The sequence below is a fragment of the Emydura macquarii genome, unplaced genomic scaffold, assembly GCF_026122565.2.
Source record: "Emydura macquarii macquarii isolate MOO-44397 ecotype Brisbane River unplaced genomic scaffold, CSIRO-AGI_Emac_v2 contig_1551, whole genome shotgun sequence".
Taxonomy (NCBI): Eukaryota; Metazoa; Chordata; order Testudines; family Chelidae; genus Emydura; species Emydura macquarii.
The window spans coordinates 21448182-21465729 of record NW_027131688.1 but is presented as its reverse complement, the minus strand read 5'-3'; the positions used below and the strand labels follow the sequence as shown (position 1 = coordinate 21465729).

The following is a 17548-nucleotide window of genomic DNA, read 5'->3' as shown; positions in this document are numbered from 1 at the left end:
CCCTGGATCTAGGGTGGGAATAATGGAAGCTAGGGGGACCATATGGAACCTGGTTCGCCTGATAAACTTGTTTAGGCGACGTAGATCCAGGATCGGTCTTAGGCCTCCCTTGGCCTTGGGGATTAGAAAATACCGAGAATAGAATCCCCCTCCCTGTTCCTGTGTAGGGACCTCCTCTATTGCACCCAGCATGACGAGGGAATTGATCTCTTGTATGAGGAGTTGCTCGTGAGATGGGTCCCTGAAGAGGGACTGGGTTGGGGGAAAATGTGGGGGGAAGCCGTAAGTTGCAGTGCATGGCCCCAGCGAACTATGCCGAGGACCCATTGGTCGGTGGTAATAGCTCCCATTCGGCTATGTATGGCCAGAGTCTGTATAGAAAGGGTTTGGGTTGATCCGGGGGGGGGGGTGGGGGGGGGGGGAATAAGTGCCGCCCTCATGCACCCCGTCAAAACTTCTTATGGGGTACACCGCCCTTATTAGGGCCTTGCTGTGACCCCTGATGGGGTCCCTGTCTGTCACGGCGGTTAGGCGCCCGGTACCTCTCCCCACCCCTCCTGGGCTGAGTAGGTCTAGGGGGCAGCCTCAGCGGAGGTTGCTGCTGCCTCTGTGCCTGGGGCCGGTTCTGGCGCCTCGAGGCCTGAGGTGTGTAGAGACCAAGGGATCTCAGGGTGGCCCGAGAGTCCTTCAAAGTGTGAAGCTTTTCATCGGTCCTCTCTGAAAAGAGGCCGGAATAGTCAAAAGGAAGGTCCTGAATGGCTTGTTGGACCTCCTGGGACAACCCTAAGGCTTGGAGCCAGGAGCAGCAGCACATGGCGATGGCCAAAGCGATCGCCCTGCTGGTTGTATCCGCTGCATCACTGGCGGACTGCAGAGCCACCCTAGCCACCGCCACTCCCTCCTGTGTCACCGTGGTGAAGTCTGTAGCCTGGTTGGGGGGCAGCCCCGCAGAGAACCTCTGTAGAGAGGACCATAAGTTTAAATTGTATTTTCCCATGAGGGCCTGGTGATTGGCTACCCTCAGTTGTAGGGCCGCAGTGGAATACATTTTTGCGCCCAAACAGGTCCAGCTTTTTGCTGTCCTTGTCTTTAGGGGTGTTACCCTGACCACCCTGACGGTCCCGCTGGTTCACCGCATCCACTATAAGTGAACCTGGAGCGGGATGAGTGTACAAGAATTCAAACCCCTTCTTTGGAACATAGTACTTTCTTTCAACTCCTTTCGAGGTGGGAGCTACTGAGGAGGGAGTTTGCCAGACGGTCTTTGCAATTTTCATTACTCTCTCATGGACAGGCAGTGCCAAACGTGATGGGCCTGCTGTGTCTGAGACACCAAATAGGGGATCCTCCTCTTCTGACATCTCCTTAATCTCCAGACCAAGATTGTCCGCCACCCTCCTCAGGAGGTCCTGGTGGCCTTTAAAATCAAAGAGGGGGGCTCTAGTGTCTCTAGCCGCCGCCTCGTCTGGAGAAGAGGAGGAGGATTGTGGAATGGGTCCTGTAGAAGGCCCTTCCTCCGGGTCAGACCCCTCCTCAGAGGGGTGACCCTCCTGTGGGTCTGTTGTGGGGGCTATTGGTGGGGCCACTGAGGTATGTACAGAGGTGGTCCCTGGCCCCATCTGGGTACCCCAAAGCCCCCAGTATGGCCATTGCCAGGGGCCCTGGGGCCAGGCAGGTGCTGGTACAGGAGCCTGCTGGCTTAGCTCCATCCTTCCTCTTTTTGAGCTCGAGCCACTCCACCAGTGCTTATGAGCTCTGGAAGGGGAGCGGCTCCTGGATGAGGAGGATCTTCGCGCCGACGTCTGCGGTGCCTGCGAGGGGAGGGGCTGCTGGAAGAGCTGTAGCTGTCACGGCCCCTCCCCCTAGACGACTTTCAAAGATGCTTTCCCGATCGCAATCGGGAGCGGTGCCGACGGCAACGTCGTGATGTAGACCTGGAACGCGAGGTTGGTGCCGTGGCGCTCGGTGCCGAGACTGTTGGTGTCGACGGCGGCGGTGGAAGCGGTGCTGGCGGGGCCGACGGTGCCGAGGCTCCCGGTGCTGCCCTGGGTCTCGGTGCCATGGAAGGCAGACTGGCCTGCGTCGGGGCAGTCGGTGCGGGGGAATGATGAGTGGCCGGACTCCGCACTGGAGTGCCAAAGCCTATGCTCCGGTCCCCATTCGAGGCAGAACTGTATCTCCTTCGCCACGAGCGTTTTTCCTTGGACCACCCTCTCAACCCTCCCTTGCTGTCTGGGGGGAGACCTCGACTCCTGTCTCCTCCACCCACCGGGGTAACCCAACGCGGGTTTGCCCCGAGACTCTGGTCCCGGAACCCTCGGCCGAGGGGGGGACAGAGGTGTAGTCAGACCCATAAGGGTGCGGGCTGCAATGAAAGCCTCTGGTGTCCACGGCCCTTGCAGAGGCGCTCCCCCACCCCCAGGAGTCGGGGGAGGATCTCTGCGAGGAGATGCCGGTGCCGGAGTCCTCTCCACGGCACATGGCTGGGGCATCTCCTGTTGGGCCCCCTGCTTTCCCAGTAGCAGGGGGGAGTCCATGTGAGCGGCCTCACGCCGCTTCTTCTTTGCCAGTGCCAACATGCTCGGTGCCGATGATGTCGGTGCCGGCGGAGCGCTCCGCACCGAGGAGACACTCGGAGCCGCCAGGAAGCGTGACGGTTCGGAGTCCGGCCGAAGCGCGGACTCCATGAGGATCGCCTTTAAGCGGGCATCCCGCTCCTTCTGGGTCCTTGGCTTAAAGGACCTACAGATTTTACATTTTTCCTTCCTATGTAACTCCCCCAGACATCAGAGGCAACGATCATGGGGGTCACTAACAGGGAAGGCTTTAGCACATTGAGTGCAGGCTTTAAAGCCTGTGGAGCCAGGCATAGCTCCACTCTAGCCCCTAAGGGCATTAACTACTAACTATTATTCAAAACAAAAAACCTCTAACAATAAGGGCTAACTGTAAGGAATGCTACTTGTGTTTGAATGCAAGAGGCAGATGTTCCGTGTGACTGTCACTGGCGGAAAGAAGGAACTGAGAGGCTGGAGGGTCAGCAGCACCCTATGTACCGCGGCATGAGCACGGTACTCCAGGGGCGCCGGAGCTGACCCTACGGTGATAAGGGAAAAAAGTTCCGGGGATCTGTGCACGGGACGCGCACACACCTATACTGGAATAAATATGAGCAATCACTTGAAGATAGAAGTACTGTAGTTAGGCATAATCTTCCCTGAAGCAGCAGCTCACATGAAGATTTGGGTTTCAAGTAGAGTAAATGTTATCATGATGCTAAGTTTATTATACCAAAAATTTTAATAGGGAGCAGCTGCTTTAGTTTAGGGTATTTTCTACAGCATGGTTGACACTGGACTAAGGAATCAAAAAAAGTACACTTCAGTGGGTGAGATACTGACCACCCATTTAACTGCATTTCAAGTCCAAGCTTAAAGGAAGGTGTGTGTAAACTGAGTTTTCAGGTAAATTATGGCACATATCATTCAAGGATACATTAGTGGTATATCTTGGACCTGTACAGCATTCTAATAGCAGTCTTGAGCCTTCTCATGACTCTTCCCTTGCAACTTCTAGAGTTTGGAGAGAAGTGCTATGAAAAACAGGGGATATTGTGCCATCCATCTCACCTGTAGAGCTGAAGTTAGGACTAAGGAAGAGGGGAAGGGGTGTGGAACTGACCATGCAGAAGACCCCTCTAAGTCGTCATGAAGATGAGGGTCAAGGAAAGTCGTTGGACACAAAGTTTGTGTGCGGACTGCCAGAGGACAGCAACTGATACTACACTGAACTAATGTTTTTACTGGCTTTCAATTACCGTTCACTTGTTTCCAAATCCTGATCAGTACAACTGCCACATTTATTTGTAAGGAATGCAAAATGATTTCACTGGAAAAATTAATTCATAACACTTTTATTCCTAGACAGTTATGGTTGAACTGTACATGCAGAGTTGCATAAATCACAATAGAGATTTACACCCGATTCTATTCTATGGTAGAGCGCAATCCAGAATCCTTTTACAGTATAAAAAAGACAAGTTTTAACATCAAGACTTTGAAACATAGGAGCAAGGGAGTTAAAGCTTCCCCAAATATTTCAGCTCTTCAAGATACCTAGTTACTAGGTACTGTATGCCAGACATATGTTTAGTGAGTGAGGAGCTGTATAACAGATTACAACTTTTAAACATACAGATAGCTAACATGTAGGTTACTTTTTCCACATTTCTGGCAATAAAGAGTAAAGTAAGCCCAAAACCCTGTCATCTGCAACCAGCTAATAGACAAAATAACTACTCCTTACTTGCCTGTCTAGGGTTATACAGTGTTAATGCACCAAGAAAAAGAAAAAAAAAAAAAAACATTCCCTTAATGGCATTTGTATCTCACATTTGCTAAAAAAGCAACGTAACAAAAATAAGGTATAACATCTTTGAAAATAAATATCGAGAGGGAATGCAGACAAAGTCAGATTTTTTGGCAGGTAACATTCATAATATACAAAATATAACTTATACAAATTAGCCAAGGAATCAACACGTTTCTGTAAGCTAGCTATTTTAGTCCACTTCCTCCATGCGTGATGTGTCATCATCTCCTTCAAGTGGTGGCATCTCCTCAGCAACTGCTGGACTAGCTTCTTCTGTAGCAGCATCATCTTCATCAATGCCTGTACAAAAAAACCAAACGTATAAAAAGGCCTTTTTGATGTACAGTTATCACCAATACTACAGTTAGGACAGTCAAATCCAGGATCTAGGCTCCTTCATATCATAGACAGGAGTACTCAACTCCCATCCTCAACTATTTCAGCAAGAAAAACAGCTCTGCAACAACTGCAAATAAATCCCTCCCTGCAATAGTACGTACACAGGAAATAGAGTAAATTACTTACCAAGACCAAGTTTGATCATTCTATAAATGCGGTTAGCATGTGTCTGGGGATCCTCCAAACTGAAACCAGAGGACAGGAGTGCAGTCTCGTACAACAAGATAACCAGATCCTTCACTGACTTGTCATTCTTGTCAGCCTCTGCTTTCTGCCTTAGTGTTTCAATGATGGAATGGTCAGGATTTATCTCAAGGTGTTTCTTTGCTGCCATGTAGCCCATTGTGGAATTGTCTCTCAGCGCTTGTGCTTTCATTATCCTCTCCATATTGGCAGTCCAGCCATATGTACTTGTTACAATGCAGCATGGGGAAGTTACCAATCGGTTGGAGACCACAACCTGTTTAGTGGAAGAATTAGTTATTGCCACAAAGTTAAGAGTTGGTTGTTTCTGTAGGATTTGGATGATACTACATATGTTTAGAACAATTGCTTCAGTTTGAGTACTTGCATTTGCCAGGTGATAAAACACAGCAGGACTGAACATATAGTAGTTATCTGTATATCCACATCATAAAGTGGAATTTGAAGACAAAGTCAAACTGACAGCCGAACTGACTCGTTTCACTCTTTGATTAGAAATTCTCCCACTAGATAGACTCATAAGTTGATTATGAAACTAGCTGTTCCCTAGGAAACTACCTTTTTTGGTGGGCGAGGAGAAATAGTAACCCACTGCAAGGACAGACTGCATGCTCATTACGACTGTTGAACATGAAAAAATTGACACTTTTCAGTATTCCAGAGTCATGAAAAAAACCAAGATTTAAGCATCATCTAAAAAAAGAGGGGGAGGCAGCAACACAGATCACCTGATTCTATAAGTTTTTCTCCAAAAAGTTAGTTAAACTGCTTTAGTATGAGATATGGGCTATTAAATACTTTTTGCCAAGCAAAACTACTGAGTTTATTTTATACCATTCCTCACCTTGCCTAAACACACACTTAACTGTGAAAAATAAGGAAGTATTCCATTAAGACAGGAATTATAACTAGCAATACATGTGGGTGCTGGAGCTCTTGGAAGTTCTAGGAACACTGTTGACTAAAGGCTGTCTCTCTCATTAAGAAATGAAACCATTGCTCCCGGTAGTCTAGAAGAGAACCAGCCTACTGATCAGAGGACTCTAGGAAACAACTAATGTAACAGTTGGGCTAGGACTTCTTACAAAAAGCAAGATGTTCATACCTTTTCTACTTTCTTTTCAAGTATATCTTTCATGATTTTGCAGAGGTTTTCAAACTTTGCCTTCTTCTCCTCCTGTTTCTTTTTCTCCTCTTCATCCTCTGGAAGCTCCAAACCCTCCTTTGTTACAGAAACCAAGGTCTTTCCTTCAAATTCCTTTAACTGCTGCACACAGTACTCGTCAATAGGTTCAATCATATAAATTACCTCCAGACCATGTTTGCGAAGGCGCTCCACAAATGCGGAGTTTGCTACCTGATCTTTGGTTTCACCTGAAATACAGAAGCAAAAGTTTCACTTTTCAACCTAAACCTCAACCACCACCACCTGACCATAGATTAAGTATAGGTATCCTTTTCCTTCTCTACAGATCTGTGCAAGATTTCTCATACAGTTAAGCTTGAGTTGTCGCAGAACAATGGAGCACCAAGCAGGCAGGTTGTTCTGACACTGACAGGTGTCAGACAAGTTTTAGCCCAACCATGTTTTGGTGCTTGTTGAAAAGGGGCCTTGCAACTTCAGCTTAAGGCGTCCATAGTAACTTGTGACGTACACTACTGAGCTGCCCGGAGGCCAGTGGCCTGTGAATGACTGCCTACAAAGTGGAGTGTCCCTGCCCATTGTGAAGGGGGAAATCACTGTCAAACACAAGCCTGAAGGGACAGTGGGCTTCCTATTTGCCCTCTGCAGTACAGCCTCCACCTGCTCCCTAAACAGGTTCTCAGGCTGATCCTTGAACAGCTCTGGGATCTTGTTGTAAAATCCAGATGCTTGAAGCCGTTTGCTTAAGGCCACTTGCATTTGATGCTTAGTCACATGTCCTTTTAAATAAGCTTCTTAAAATCTGGGTGTTTATCCTGAAGAACTGATCAGGATGAAAAATTAAGCTATGCTGGTCCCTTAAATCATGAAGGCCTAGCAATCAGGGACAGCAGCTTCAGATTGGCAATACCTCTTTCAGAGGAGATCACAGGTCATGGAATTTATCATGTTGTACATGTAATATAGCACTAATTTCTAACAGACACGCTCAAGACACTAGGTGAAGTACCTAAGGAGTCGTAAGAAATTCATTTATTGTGTTGAGCTGAAGTTTTGGTGCAATAATGTCAGATTGCAACACCTGAAATCACTATACCCAATAATAGTTACATTAAATTCAAAGGTATGAGAAACAAAAAAGCTGGGGACTGCTTCTGTTATTTCAGAGGTTCCCCAGCAGTTCCTGCAAAGTTTGCAAGGTATAAATTGGGGACACGAGTACCAACAGAATCCTTGTTTGTGCCCAGTACTGCTTCAACACAGAGGAGCTAAAATTGTTCCCAAGTCTCATGTCAAAAGGAGTTAGAGTAACTGAAAATTCAAAAAAGTCTCAAGGTATCTTTCATACTCATGAAGTTGAGTGACATTTAGAACATGATGCTGGTCATTAAAATTAGATGCCCTTAAGAGGAATATTCACAACTTAACTTGCCTTCCTGTATGTGTTCCAACATGGGAATACTCTTGTGAGATCACCTGCAAAGTGACTAAGCAATTAAATGCAAAAACACCCAGCTTCAGACAGGGTGTACAATCACTTAAGACATTAATGGTCTAAAGTTAAGATGACACACCCTTATGAAATGCCAAGAGTGATGTGTAAACCCATGTATGTTCTGTTATTACTGACTCACTTGTTCCACTATAGACTAATTCCAACGTGCAGTGGTATCCTGACGTTATGTGGTAAGATACCCTATGGAGTAGGAACTGCCAATCCACAATAAGACCATTTTAACAAGATATGGTAAGTATGATGTTGGAAACCATGCGTCCTTGTCCTGTGGCACAAGTTCTAGTGCCTGCCTTGAGTCATGAAGATGCCAGCAAAATTCAAGTAAGTAAGTTCAGAAGCTTTTAAAAAAGCCAAAGCCAAAAGTAGTGCAGTTGACTTACCTGTAATGTAATATATGTGTTTCTGGTTTTCCTTCATCCGAGTGCAATAATCTTTCAAAGAGACCATCTCATCCCCAGATGCAGACGTATAGTACCTCAACAATTCTGAGAGTTTCTTGCGGTTTTGCGAATCTTCATGTATGCCAAGCTAAAAAATATAGCAGATTGTTTAATTCTCACCCTTTTTAACTACATGTTGTTCATATTGTGCAAGCACCAATACTGAACAAAACCAGACTTTAATAGCCATTTGACGGGACCAAAAAAACCCCAAACACACACCAAACAGTAAATTCTTGCTAATATACTAGAGAGTCACTGACCTTAATATTTTTAGAGAACTGCTCATAAAATTTCTTGTAGTTCTCCTTGTCTTCTGCTAATTCAGTGAAGAGTTCCAAGCATTTCTTGACCAAGTTCTTTCTTATCACTTTCAAAATCTTGCTCTGCTGCAGCATTTCACGGGAAATATTTAGAGGCAGATCTTCAGAGTCTACCACTCCACGCATGAAATCTGTAAGAAAATGTATGAATCACTCTCAAACCAAGTAAAAAAATTTTCACAATGAAACTGTTAAGAATTTAAAGTAAATTAGATACATCACAAATACATGGTCTAGGATTTAGTTTAAAGAAACACCAAAGATTCAAGCCTCAGAGGTCTGTTTCTCTCAATGCTTAATGAATCATATATAATCAGCCCTTTTCAGTCAGTCTCTCTTCCATTCACATCTTTGAGAAAAAACCAATATTCACATTTTGGTCATTATTTATGGTCTGAAAGAGGTTTCTGTTGAAAAGCATTTTGTTCACTGACCTGACAGTCAGAGGAATGTTACTTTTCAAATAATGGCCTACTTACTCAGATATTCAGGGATTAGCTCCTCACAGTTATCCATGATGAAGACTCTGCGTACATACAGTTTAATGTTATTCTTTTTCTTTCTGTTCTCAAATAGGTCGAAGGGTGCACGTCTTGGGACAAACAGAAGAGCTCTGAATTCCAGCTGCCCTTCCACAGAAAAGTGCTGCAAGAGTAAGTCATGGTTAAGACTCTTTAGTTGCAGCAGTCCCTAAATGTTTTACCTGGTGCCCCCTCCTTACCCTAGTCTGCTGCCCCTTTCCTCCCAGCTAGGGCTGGGAGCCTATAGTCAGGAGTGCAGCTAGGTCAAGAACAGCAGCCAAAATTGGGGCTGGAGCAGAGTCGGGTAGTGCTCCCACACCATTCCTCATAGGGGCTGGGAAGAATCCTGCCCCCCCCCGCAATGTTCCTCTGTGCCCCCCACAGATTTTATGGTCAGAGATCTTCAGTTACCTCAATGCATTTACAGTTTGTGTTTGGAAGACATTAATGGCCACCTTACTGAGCTGGGTGGTACTACACCCAACTCAGATATTTGACTTATGAATAAAAATACGGCTTTTCTTAACCATGGTTATCCGAAACCCCAGAAACATTGCCATCGAATTTGACCGTCTGCCCATTTTAACGGACGGCGGCGGGAGCTCGGAGGCGGTTACTGGCCGTCTGCCGGCACCCCGCAGACACTGTAAAACCGCACCGCCGAAAAGGCGGAAACGGCGGTGGCATTTTGGCGGCGAGGGGGTGGAGTCAGCGGTGGCGCGGTTCCGTGGGGGGGCGGGCAGTTCCTGCCGCCGAAACCCTGCCGCCGTTTGCCCCTTTTCGGCGGCGGCAGGGGGAATTCGGCGGCGGAATCGGCGACATGGCCCGCGAATGAAGGTAGGAATATCAAAATGGCCCTTGGCAGGGAAAAGGTTCCCCACCCCTGCTTTAGGACATTCAAAGTTAGTGAATACTGTTCTCTTGAGCAGTGGTTCTCAAAGTGGGGCAGGCCCCCCGGGGAACTGAGATGGATCATGGGGGGGGCACAGAGCGGGGGGACAGAGCCAGTCCAGCTCCATGCTCCTCAGAGACTGAATTAGCCACTGCCACCCACCTCCTGCAGCAGCAGACCCCTGCTGCTGCCAGGCATGCTCCCCACACTGCTGCTGCAGCCACTGCCCCCGCTCTCCACTGGTGCTCAATCCATTGCTGCTGCGTGCAAGTTTTTTTTTTTTCTGAAGAGGGGCATGATTGTTAGGGCCTACAGAGCACAAAGCGTCCTTTTTTCTGAAAGGGCCCTCCTGCCCCACCTTTAATAATCATGCTGCGCCTTCCCAGACAGAAGTCCATGAGGGTGCTCCATTTAAAAAAGTTTGAAAACCTCTCCCCGAGTACTACAGCAGTTTTAGTACACACATACAGCAAAACTTTCATCACCCTCAGCCAGGCAATGAAATCTCCTCAAATATGCTTAAGCTAAACCTAGAACACACCCAATCACACAACTGAAGTAGGAGCCACCGGGCTTTCAACCATTCAGACTTTAGATGCAAGTCCTACTTACTTTCACTGCTAAGTGGTCTTCCCAGTCATTGGTCAGGCTTTTGTAGAATTCTCCATATTCTTCATTGGTAATATCATCTGGATTCCGGGTCCAGATTGGCTTGGTTTTGTTGAGCTCTTCCTGGTCAATGTATTTTTCTTTAATCTTCTTTTTCTTCTTCTTGTCCCCATCTTTCTTTTCTTCCTCCTCATCAGAGCCAACATCCTCAATCTCTGGTTTGTCTTCTGTCTTCTCTTCCTTTTCTTCTTTCTCCTTCTCTTCTTCCTTTTCCTCTGCCTCATCATCACTTACTTCCTTATCTCGTTCTTTCTCCACCTGAAAAATTTAAATGGAAGAGAGACATTAACTCGTATTACATGCTATAATAAATACCCTGGTAATAAGCTTCACGTGCACACTGCCCATGTCAACTGTTTTGCACTTAACAGTCACAACAACCTTGTATACCCTATATATTACTATCACCCCAAGTTCTCCTCCTTACCCTTTCTAATCTCAAAGATTTAGTGTGAAAAAGTAGAGGAGATTGTTTTCATTATATAGCATCCCGGTGTTTAAGCATAATAAAATCAAAAGTAGCAGCACAAGACAATCCTTAATAGCTAGACAAAGCTGGGAAAAAAGTAAGGGGGAAATATTTATTAAGTCAGTCCAAGACACTTTATAGGGTGCTCTGTAAGGACTTCTGGTTGTTTCAACTGATGGAACACCAATAAAACATCCAGATACAAGAAATAGGAAATCTGTGTTTACCCAATAAAGACCAGAAAAACATCAGAAATGTTTGGATCAAAGGGCTTGTCTGTATAGAGCACTAATGCAGGCTACAGGGGTGTCATTGCTAAACACTAATGTGTTGCATATTAATTGGTCCATGTAAACCCTGCTGGTGCACATTAAGCATCTGAAACAGCACTATATTAGTGTTCTGTACTGCACTCTACAAATATTACTTTTTTACAGTATAGGGGTGTTTCAGGACTTCGTTGGCCTAATCTTTGGGCATCTACACAGAACACAAATTGTTGAAGATGAACCCAAAAAACAAAGTTAAACTTTAGTTTCATATACAGAGGGTTCCTGTTTAGGAGTTTTCTAAAGCCATTAGGTTTAAGTCAAACTAACAACATCTCTTTAATGAAGTACTGTGTTATGCCACTCAGTGCCCATCAGGTTTAGGTTACAAATCTTTTAAATCCATTCTCTGACTTCATGTATGAGAAGAACCAACATCTGACCAGACTGCTGATTAACAAGAATCCCAACAAGTGGGGAAAAAACAACCCACTTCCTTATGGTTTTAACAGTACAAATATTCTATTCTAGAGATGCTATGGCTAAATCTTATATTAGAACACTAAATATTAAATTGTAATATATAGTCAGTCATTTTGAGTTGTAATTAACAATTGTACTTGTTTAATTTCCTTTTAGCATTCTAAACTGAACACTTACAAAGAGTGTAATTGGATAGCCAATGAACTGAGAGTGCTTCTTCACAATTTCCTTGATTCGTCTTTCCTCCAAGTACTCGGTCTGATCTTCCTTAAGATGCAGAATAACCTTTGTACCACGGCCCAGAGGTTCTCCTAGAATAAGGTTCGAGAGTTTTACCACCAGCAAGTGTGTTTAGCAAGGTTCTAATTTAACAAGTCAGGTTTGTACATATTGATCAGAAATAAGATTCTAATAAGCACCACCTTATAATTTAAAATTTAAATGTATCCACATTATGTCCACAATTCATTTGGAGACTGGTTTTTGTACACCCTCATCTACAAATATAGCAATTTCATGGTCAGGCAGCTTATCTGAACTCCCTACAATCTTTCGCTAAATCATGCTTTTACATGCCAATACAAACGTACTAAAGATCATAATGTCTAAAGGAGGGTTTAATACAAGATAAGCTTCCTAAATACAATCCCTGGCAGCAAACAAGAACAGTAGAGCTATAGCCCCCTTCGTAGTTGAGCTATCCTCTGCACTGCAAGTTCTGATCTGAACAGCTTCCTCACATTCTCATCCTTCTTACATGAGAAATGCAAGATCACTGTTGTACTACCATACTTCACTTACAACTGTCAACTAGTTTTGCTGCAGATATTAACAAACACTGCCCTAAGCAGCAGTTGTTTTAATTGCAGTTCTAGTTTAACTAGAAACAGCAATAGCATAGGGTATCTTTAAAACCCTTCCTTTCATGCCCCCTTATTATGAAGGGCTGCTTTAGAGCTACCTGTGCAACTTACCATTATCAAGTCTGACGGTGAATGACCCTCCAGCAGAAGACTCCCAAGCATACTGCTCATCATCATTGTGTTTGGTGATCACAGTTACTTTCTCAGCAACCAAATATGCAGAGTAGAAGCCAACACCAAACTGACCAATCATAGAAATATCTGCACCTGCTTGCAATGCCTCCATGAAAGCTTTGGTGCCTGACTTGGCAATAGTACCCAAGTTGTTAACCAGGTCAGCTTTGGTCATCCCAATGCCAGTATCCACAATGGTCAGGGTGCGATCATGCTTGTTGGGAAGAAGGTTAATTTTCAGATCTTTTCCAGAATCTAGTTTGCTTGGATCAGTCAAACTCTCATACCTGATTTTATCCAGAGCCTATAAAACAAGAGCAACCATCAGACCTCACAACATATTACTTGTAATTAGGTAGCATTGTCACTGGCTGAAAGTCACTTAATCAGTTCTGCTACTTACATCTGATGAATTGGAAATCAGCTCCCTCAGAAAGATTTCTTTGTTGGAATAGAAAGTGTTGATGATCAGAGACATCAACTGAGCTATTTCAGCCTGGAAGGCAAAGGTCTCCACCTCCTCCTCCATTGGCTGGTCTTGAGTCTGCACAGCTTCTGGCATCTGTAAAAATAATGAAATTGTAGCTTTAAGACAACTCTGTAGAATGGCTCTTAAAAAAAACTACACACAAAACAGATAAATGGTTTAACATAGTATTCTTCAACTTTCTTTCAACAAGTACCACCACTTTGGAAGAGAAGGGTCATTTGCATGGTATCATTTTAGATACAACAGACTAAGTAGGAGAATCCCAATTGGTATTCTCTTCACTGCCATCATGAAGAGCACTCCAGCTCCAATTCTTATACCCCTTCTCAGGGAAGAGGTAGCAGTGATGGATGAGCACAACACTCAGCTCCACAGGAAGACAAAGAAGGTTTATTAACTAGCTCAGCAACAATTCATTGGATTGCCTAACATGCACTTTTAAGGAGTCATGCCAATGTTGTGAATCCTTTAGAATTCTTCATCCTTAAGAGTTGCAGGAGCCTTTTGGAAAGGAAGAATGAGAAACAGCATGCACATGACTGCATGGACTACTTAAGATGGCTTCTATGCCTTGTCTGTCTAAAAATATGTACTCTAACATAAAGCAAAAAATCTGAAGTTTTCAGATTGCCTAGGGACTATCATTCCCTCCAATCAAGGATTGGATACAAAAATTACTACATGGTAGACAGAAATGTCAATAATTAAGTTTCACCATATACTAGATTTGGGACTAGAAAATGACTTGCCATTAGAAGGGTGTATGTCTAGGTGTGTTTGCAACAAGTTCAACCCGCAAGTTGGTTGTTTCCAACAATCTTATTTTTATTCAACTATTAGTTCCAAATTGGGAGCCTTCTCCACAAGGCAGCAGAGCAATGTAGCTCCTCATACAGCTATGGTAAATACATGGACCAGCAGGAACTGTTTAGGGAACAGCCTGATAGTTTGTTACACATACACCTCCCTAGGTAATGGTTCTATATATTACTTGTAAGTAGAGAAATTTGGTAGAATCCGTTGGGTGTCTCCTAGCTGCAAAAGGGAGCAAATTATACGTGTCAAGTGAGCCCAGCTCCACAGTCACAACATCCCTGTTTTCTTAACTGCCAGAGTATCAACTTAAACCAAATCCACAGAGCTCAAAGGGAGTCCATGCTAGCAGTGTGCTTCCCCACAGCAGTAGCGCTGTAAGACGCATCATAAATATTTAAGGAGAACCCAGGTCAGCTCAGATTCCCTCCTTCCCCCCAGATGGGCAGTTCGTACAGTCTACATCAATTAGAGATGAAAAACTGGGAAGCTGTCAGCGCCTGACTCTCTCAAGAAACGGGGGCAACGCGCCACCTGCAGGCTTCGGCCAGAAACAGGCAGATTCTAGAAACTGCCAGAGTCTTCCTTCCCCACCCACTCGCTGCCAGCCCAGAGCGATCCCACTCCCTCACCGAGCGGACCCTCCCCTCCCCTCCCCTCCAGCCGGTCCCCGCCTTTGCGCTGTTAGGCACCCGGCCCCCGAGTCGCAGCTACACGAGTTACCCACAGCAGTCCCCTCTCCCACCCTCTCAGTCCCCGGGCCCTCTCTCTCTCACACACACACACACACACACACACACACACACACACACACGAACAACCAGCCAGCCCCATCCTCGCACTCGTCACCGACACCGTCTCCCTTGTCCTTCCCCTGAGCAGCCCGAGCCGGTCCCCTGCCTCCCCCTGCTCTAGCGCCGAGCTCAGCGCGTGCGTGCAGCCATAGCCGGTCGCCCCTAAGAGCCGTGTTGCCTCATTCCCAAGCCCTCCGCAGAAGAAGCGTGAATCCCCGCAACGCCAGGGGCTGGTCTGCGGGTGGCTCTTTCACCAGGCGCTAGCCGCATCCCTGACACCGCGCTACTTCCGCGAGCAGAACTGCCTCTGTCCCCGTCCCGCTACGGGACATTCCCCATCAGGCCAAGTCACCCCCGCCCCCCATGGCCTCAGCCAACTAAGGGAGGGAGTCGGGAGGGACCCACTGAAGGGTACCACCTTCTGCTAGCTCCAACAGTCACCGCTACCTCCGCGCCTCACCTTAGCGGTGATGAGGACTACGAGCGAGTGTGCTTCTCTAGATCACCGAGCTGGCTCTCCGTGAATAGAAGTCCTACCCGCACCCTGACAGCACTAAATGTAGTGGGTCGCCGCCTCCTGCCCGCCTTATATACCCCCGGCGCCGCCTCCTTCCAGAACCATCGGGAACCTTCACTGACAGGCACAGGGGGTGGTGACTCCAACCCCTCTTCACTGGGAGTGGGGGAGGGACTGAGAGAGCTCAGCCGCTGGGAACAAAATGCGCATGCGCTTAAACGAAATTGACCAATTCGCGCGCATTTCCCCCTCCACTGACAGAGGGCATAGGAGACTGCGCATGCGCCAGCGGGGCCCCGGTTCGCATGCGCGCTCCCTTCCCAACAGTCACTTCCGACGACGGGCGTGGGAAATGCGCTTGCGCGAGATCAAGTTTCACCCGTTAGCTTGGGGAAGGGGGGAGGGATTGCGTAAATCGGAACGGTGACTTCATTCATTGTAGAGGCGAGCTCCGTCCCGAGTCTCTCCTCTCCGAACGTCCTAGAAGGAGGCGGAACCCGTTACCTAGACTCTCCTCCCCTTCTGCTCTGCCTCTTCCCTCCCCATCCTGCTTCCCTCAGAAGGTCCTAGAAGGATCCAGCAGCGCCACCTTGCCCCTCCCCCTCTCATCAGAATGGCTTGGTAATGGGGGAGTTCAGCGTCTCCTGCTCTTCCTGCCCTTCCCCTCAAGGAGGGTATTTGCATTCCCCACAGCCCCTCCGTCATGATACCCTGCATGGTTCTAAAGCACACCCTCCCCATTCCATGCTTTGCTGCATAGTCTTGGGGCATCTCCCTACGTGCCACGCTACATTGCATGGCCCTGGGGTGCTCCCCCCCCATGTCACTCTGCATGCCCGTGGGGCACCCTCTGACCCTGCATGTCATGCTGCACTGCATGGCTCTGGGGCACTCCCTGCATGTAGGGTCCGCCCTAGACCAAATGGTGCCAGGGGCAAGGAGAATCTTCAGGAACCCCCGTCCATTTCAGTGCCCTGCCACATGTACATTTTCACAATTACACAATAAAACAGCGTTCACAATTTCACAGCCAGGCTCTCCCTTCACTTGGTTCTTATATCTTACTGACTGACTGGCAATGCTCTACTCCTTCTATGTGGGTGAGGGCATGTCTGACAACAGTCTAGGAGATTGGATGAAAATGAAGTTCTTAGAAAGTCTGGAAGACTCCATGAAAGTATACAAAGGTCCAGAACATTCTAGGAGGTTAGTGAAAAAAGAATCCACATACAGAATACCTGAAACATTTTACTTCAAACATTCTATTTTCCCTTTTGTTGCTAACAACAAAAACAACACCCTGAGCGTAGTGCCCTCCAAGCCTGGCTCCCCAGGCAATAGCCTAGTTTGCCTGCCTCTAAATAAGGCCGGGCGGTGTCCACCGGCTCCATGGATACCTTCCGGGAGCGGTGGGTGCTGTCCAGGGTTCTCTGCTCGGTGTCCCCTTCCGGTTCCCTTCGTTTATACCTTTGACCCTCACGCCCTTTTCCTGTTTTTACATTTGTTGTCCCCCGGAATTAGTTGTATCCTAGGTCCGGTGGCTCCTCCCCTTCGGCTGGGGGAGGAGCCTTGAACCTTCCTAGTTTACAAATAGGAGCACTCTTCTACTGCCTTCTGCCTTCACCATATCACACTAGTAAAAACAAACATTCCTCTGATCTGAACTGGAGCTGGGAAGGGAAGGTGAGGGTACACAGGGCACCTTCTCCTCTCTCCTACATGCACCTACCCTGCTCTAGTCAGGTGTAACGCAGGCAGGGCCTGCGTGTTGTTCTCCAGGACAGCTGTATCCTCACCCCACATTCCCATCCTGGGCTTCCTCATTTCCACAGCTCTGCTCAGTCCTGACCCAGAACCCCTGCTCCTCTAGCCCTGCGATTCCCCCGCAACCACCGCCACAGCAGTGCCCCTCAATCTCGATTCACGGCCTCCCTGCTGTCCCAGCCCCGAGCTCCCCACACATGCAGAGTTGTGGCATCACATCTCAGTGCCTCTCTCTGGGCCAGCCTGCTGGGGTTCCAGCTATGGCTGTCTGCACTGCCAAGCCTTGAGTAGGGGGTGAGGCCTAGTGACACCATGAGGAGATAGCTCAGTGCGATGCGGCAGAAGGAGGAATCCTGGTTAAAAGACGGTGTGTCTAGTGGCAAGGTAGAACCCGTAAGCAGAGGGAGTGAGAGAGACTGAATGGACAAACGGA

General features: G+C 47.0%; 1 protein-coding gene across 1 annotated transcript; it reads right to left on the bottom strand.

Annotated features, from left to right (window-relative positions):
• Positions 1–3897: 3897 nt before the first annotated feature.
• Positions 3898–15434, bottom strand: HSP90AA1 (heat shock protein 90 alpha family class A member 1). The gene is made up of 11 exons (XM_067555037.1): positions 15295–15434; positions 13141–13299; positions 12675–13041; positions 11878–12011; positions 10423–10737; positions 8877–9042; positions 8338–8528; positions 8015–8162; positions 6080–6348; positions 4897–5230; positions 3898–4671 (listed from the first exon to the last, which is right to left on the bottom strand). Exons 2-11 carry the CDS (start codon positions 13297–13299, stop codon positions 4562–4564), a joined length of 2193 nt encoding a protein of 730 aa, XP_067411138.1. The 5' UTR covers positions 15295–15434; the 3' UTR covers positions 3898–4561.
• Between the last annotated feature and the right edge of the window lie 2114 nt (positions 15435–17548).

Excerpts from the sequence above, each read along its gene's own strand:
- HSP90AA1 (XM_067555037.1), bottom strand. The coding sequence starts at position 13,299 with ATGCCAGAAGCTGTGCAGACTCAAGACCAGCCAATGGAGGAGGAGGTG. Across the intron at positions 10,738-11,877 it reads GCTATCCAATTACACTCTTT|GTGGAGAAAGAACGAGATAA; the intron begins GTAAGTGTTCAG and ends TAAATTTTTCAG. Across the intron at positions 9,043-10,422 it reads AAGACCACTTAGCAGTGAAA|CACTTTTCTGTGGAAGGGCA; the intron begins GTAAGTAGGACT and ends TTACTCTTGCAG.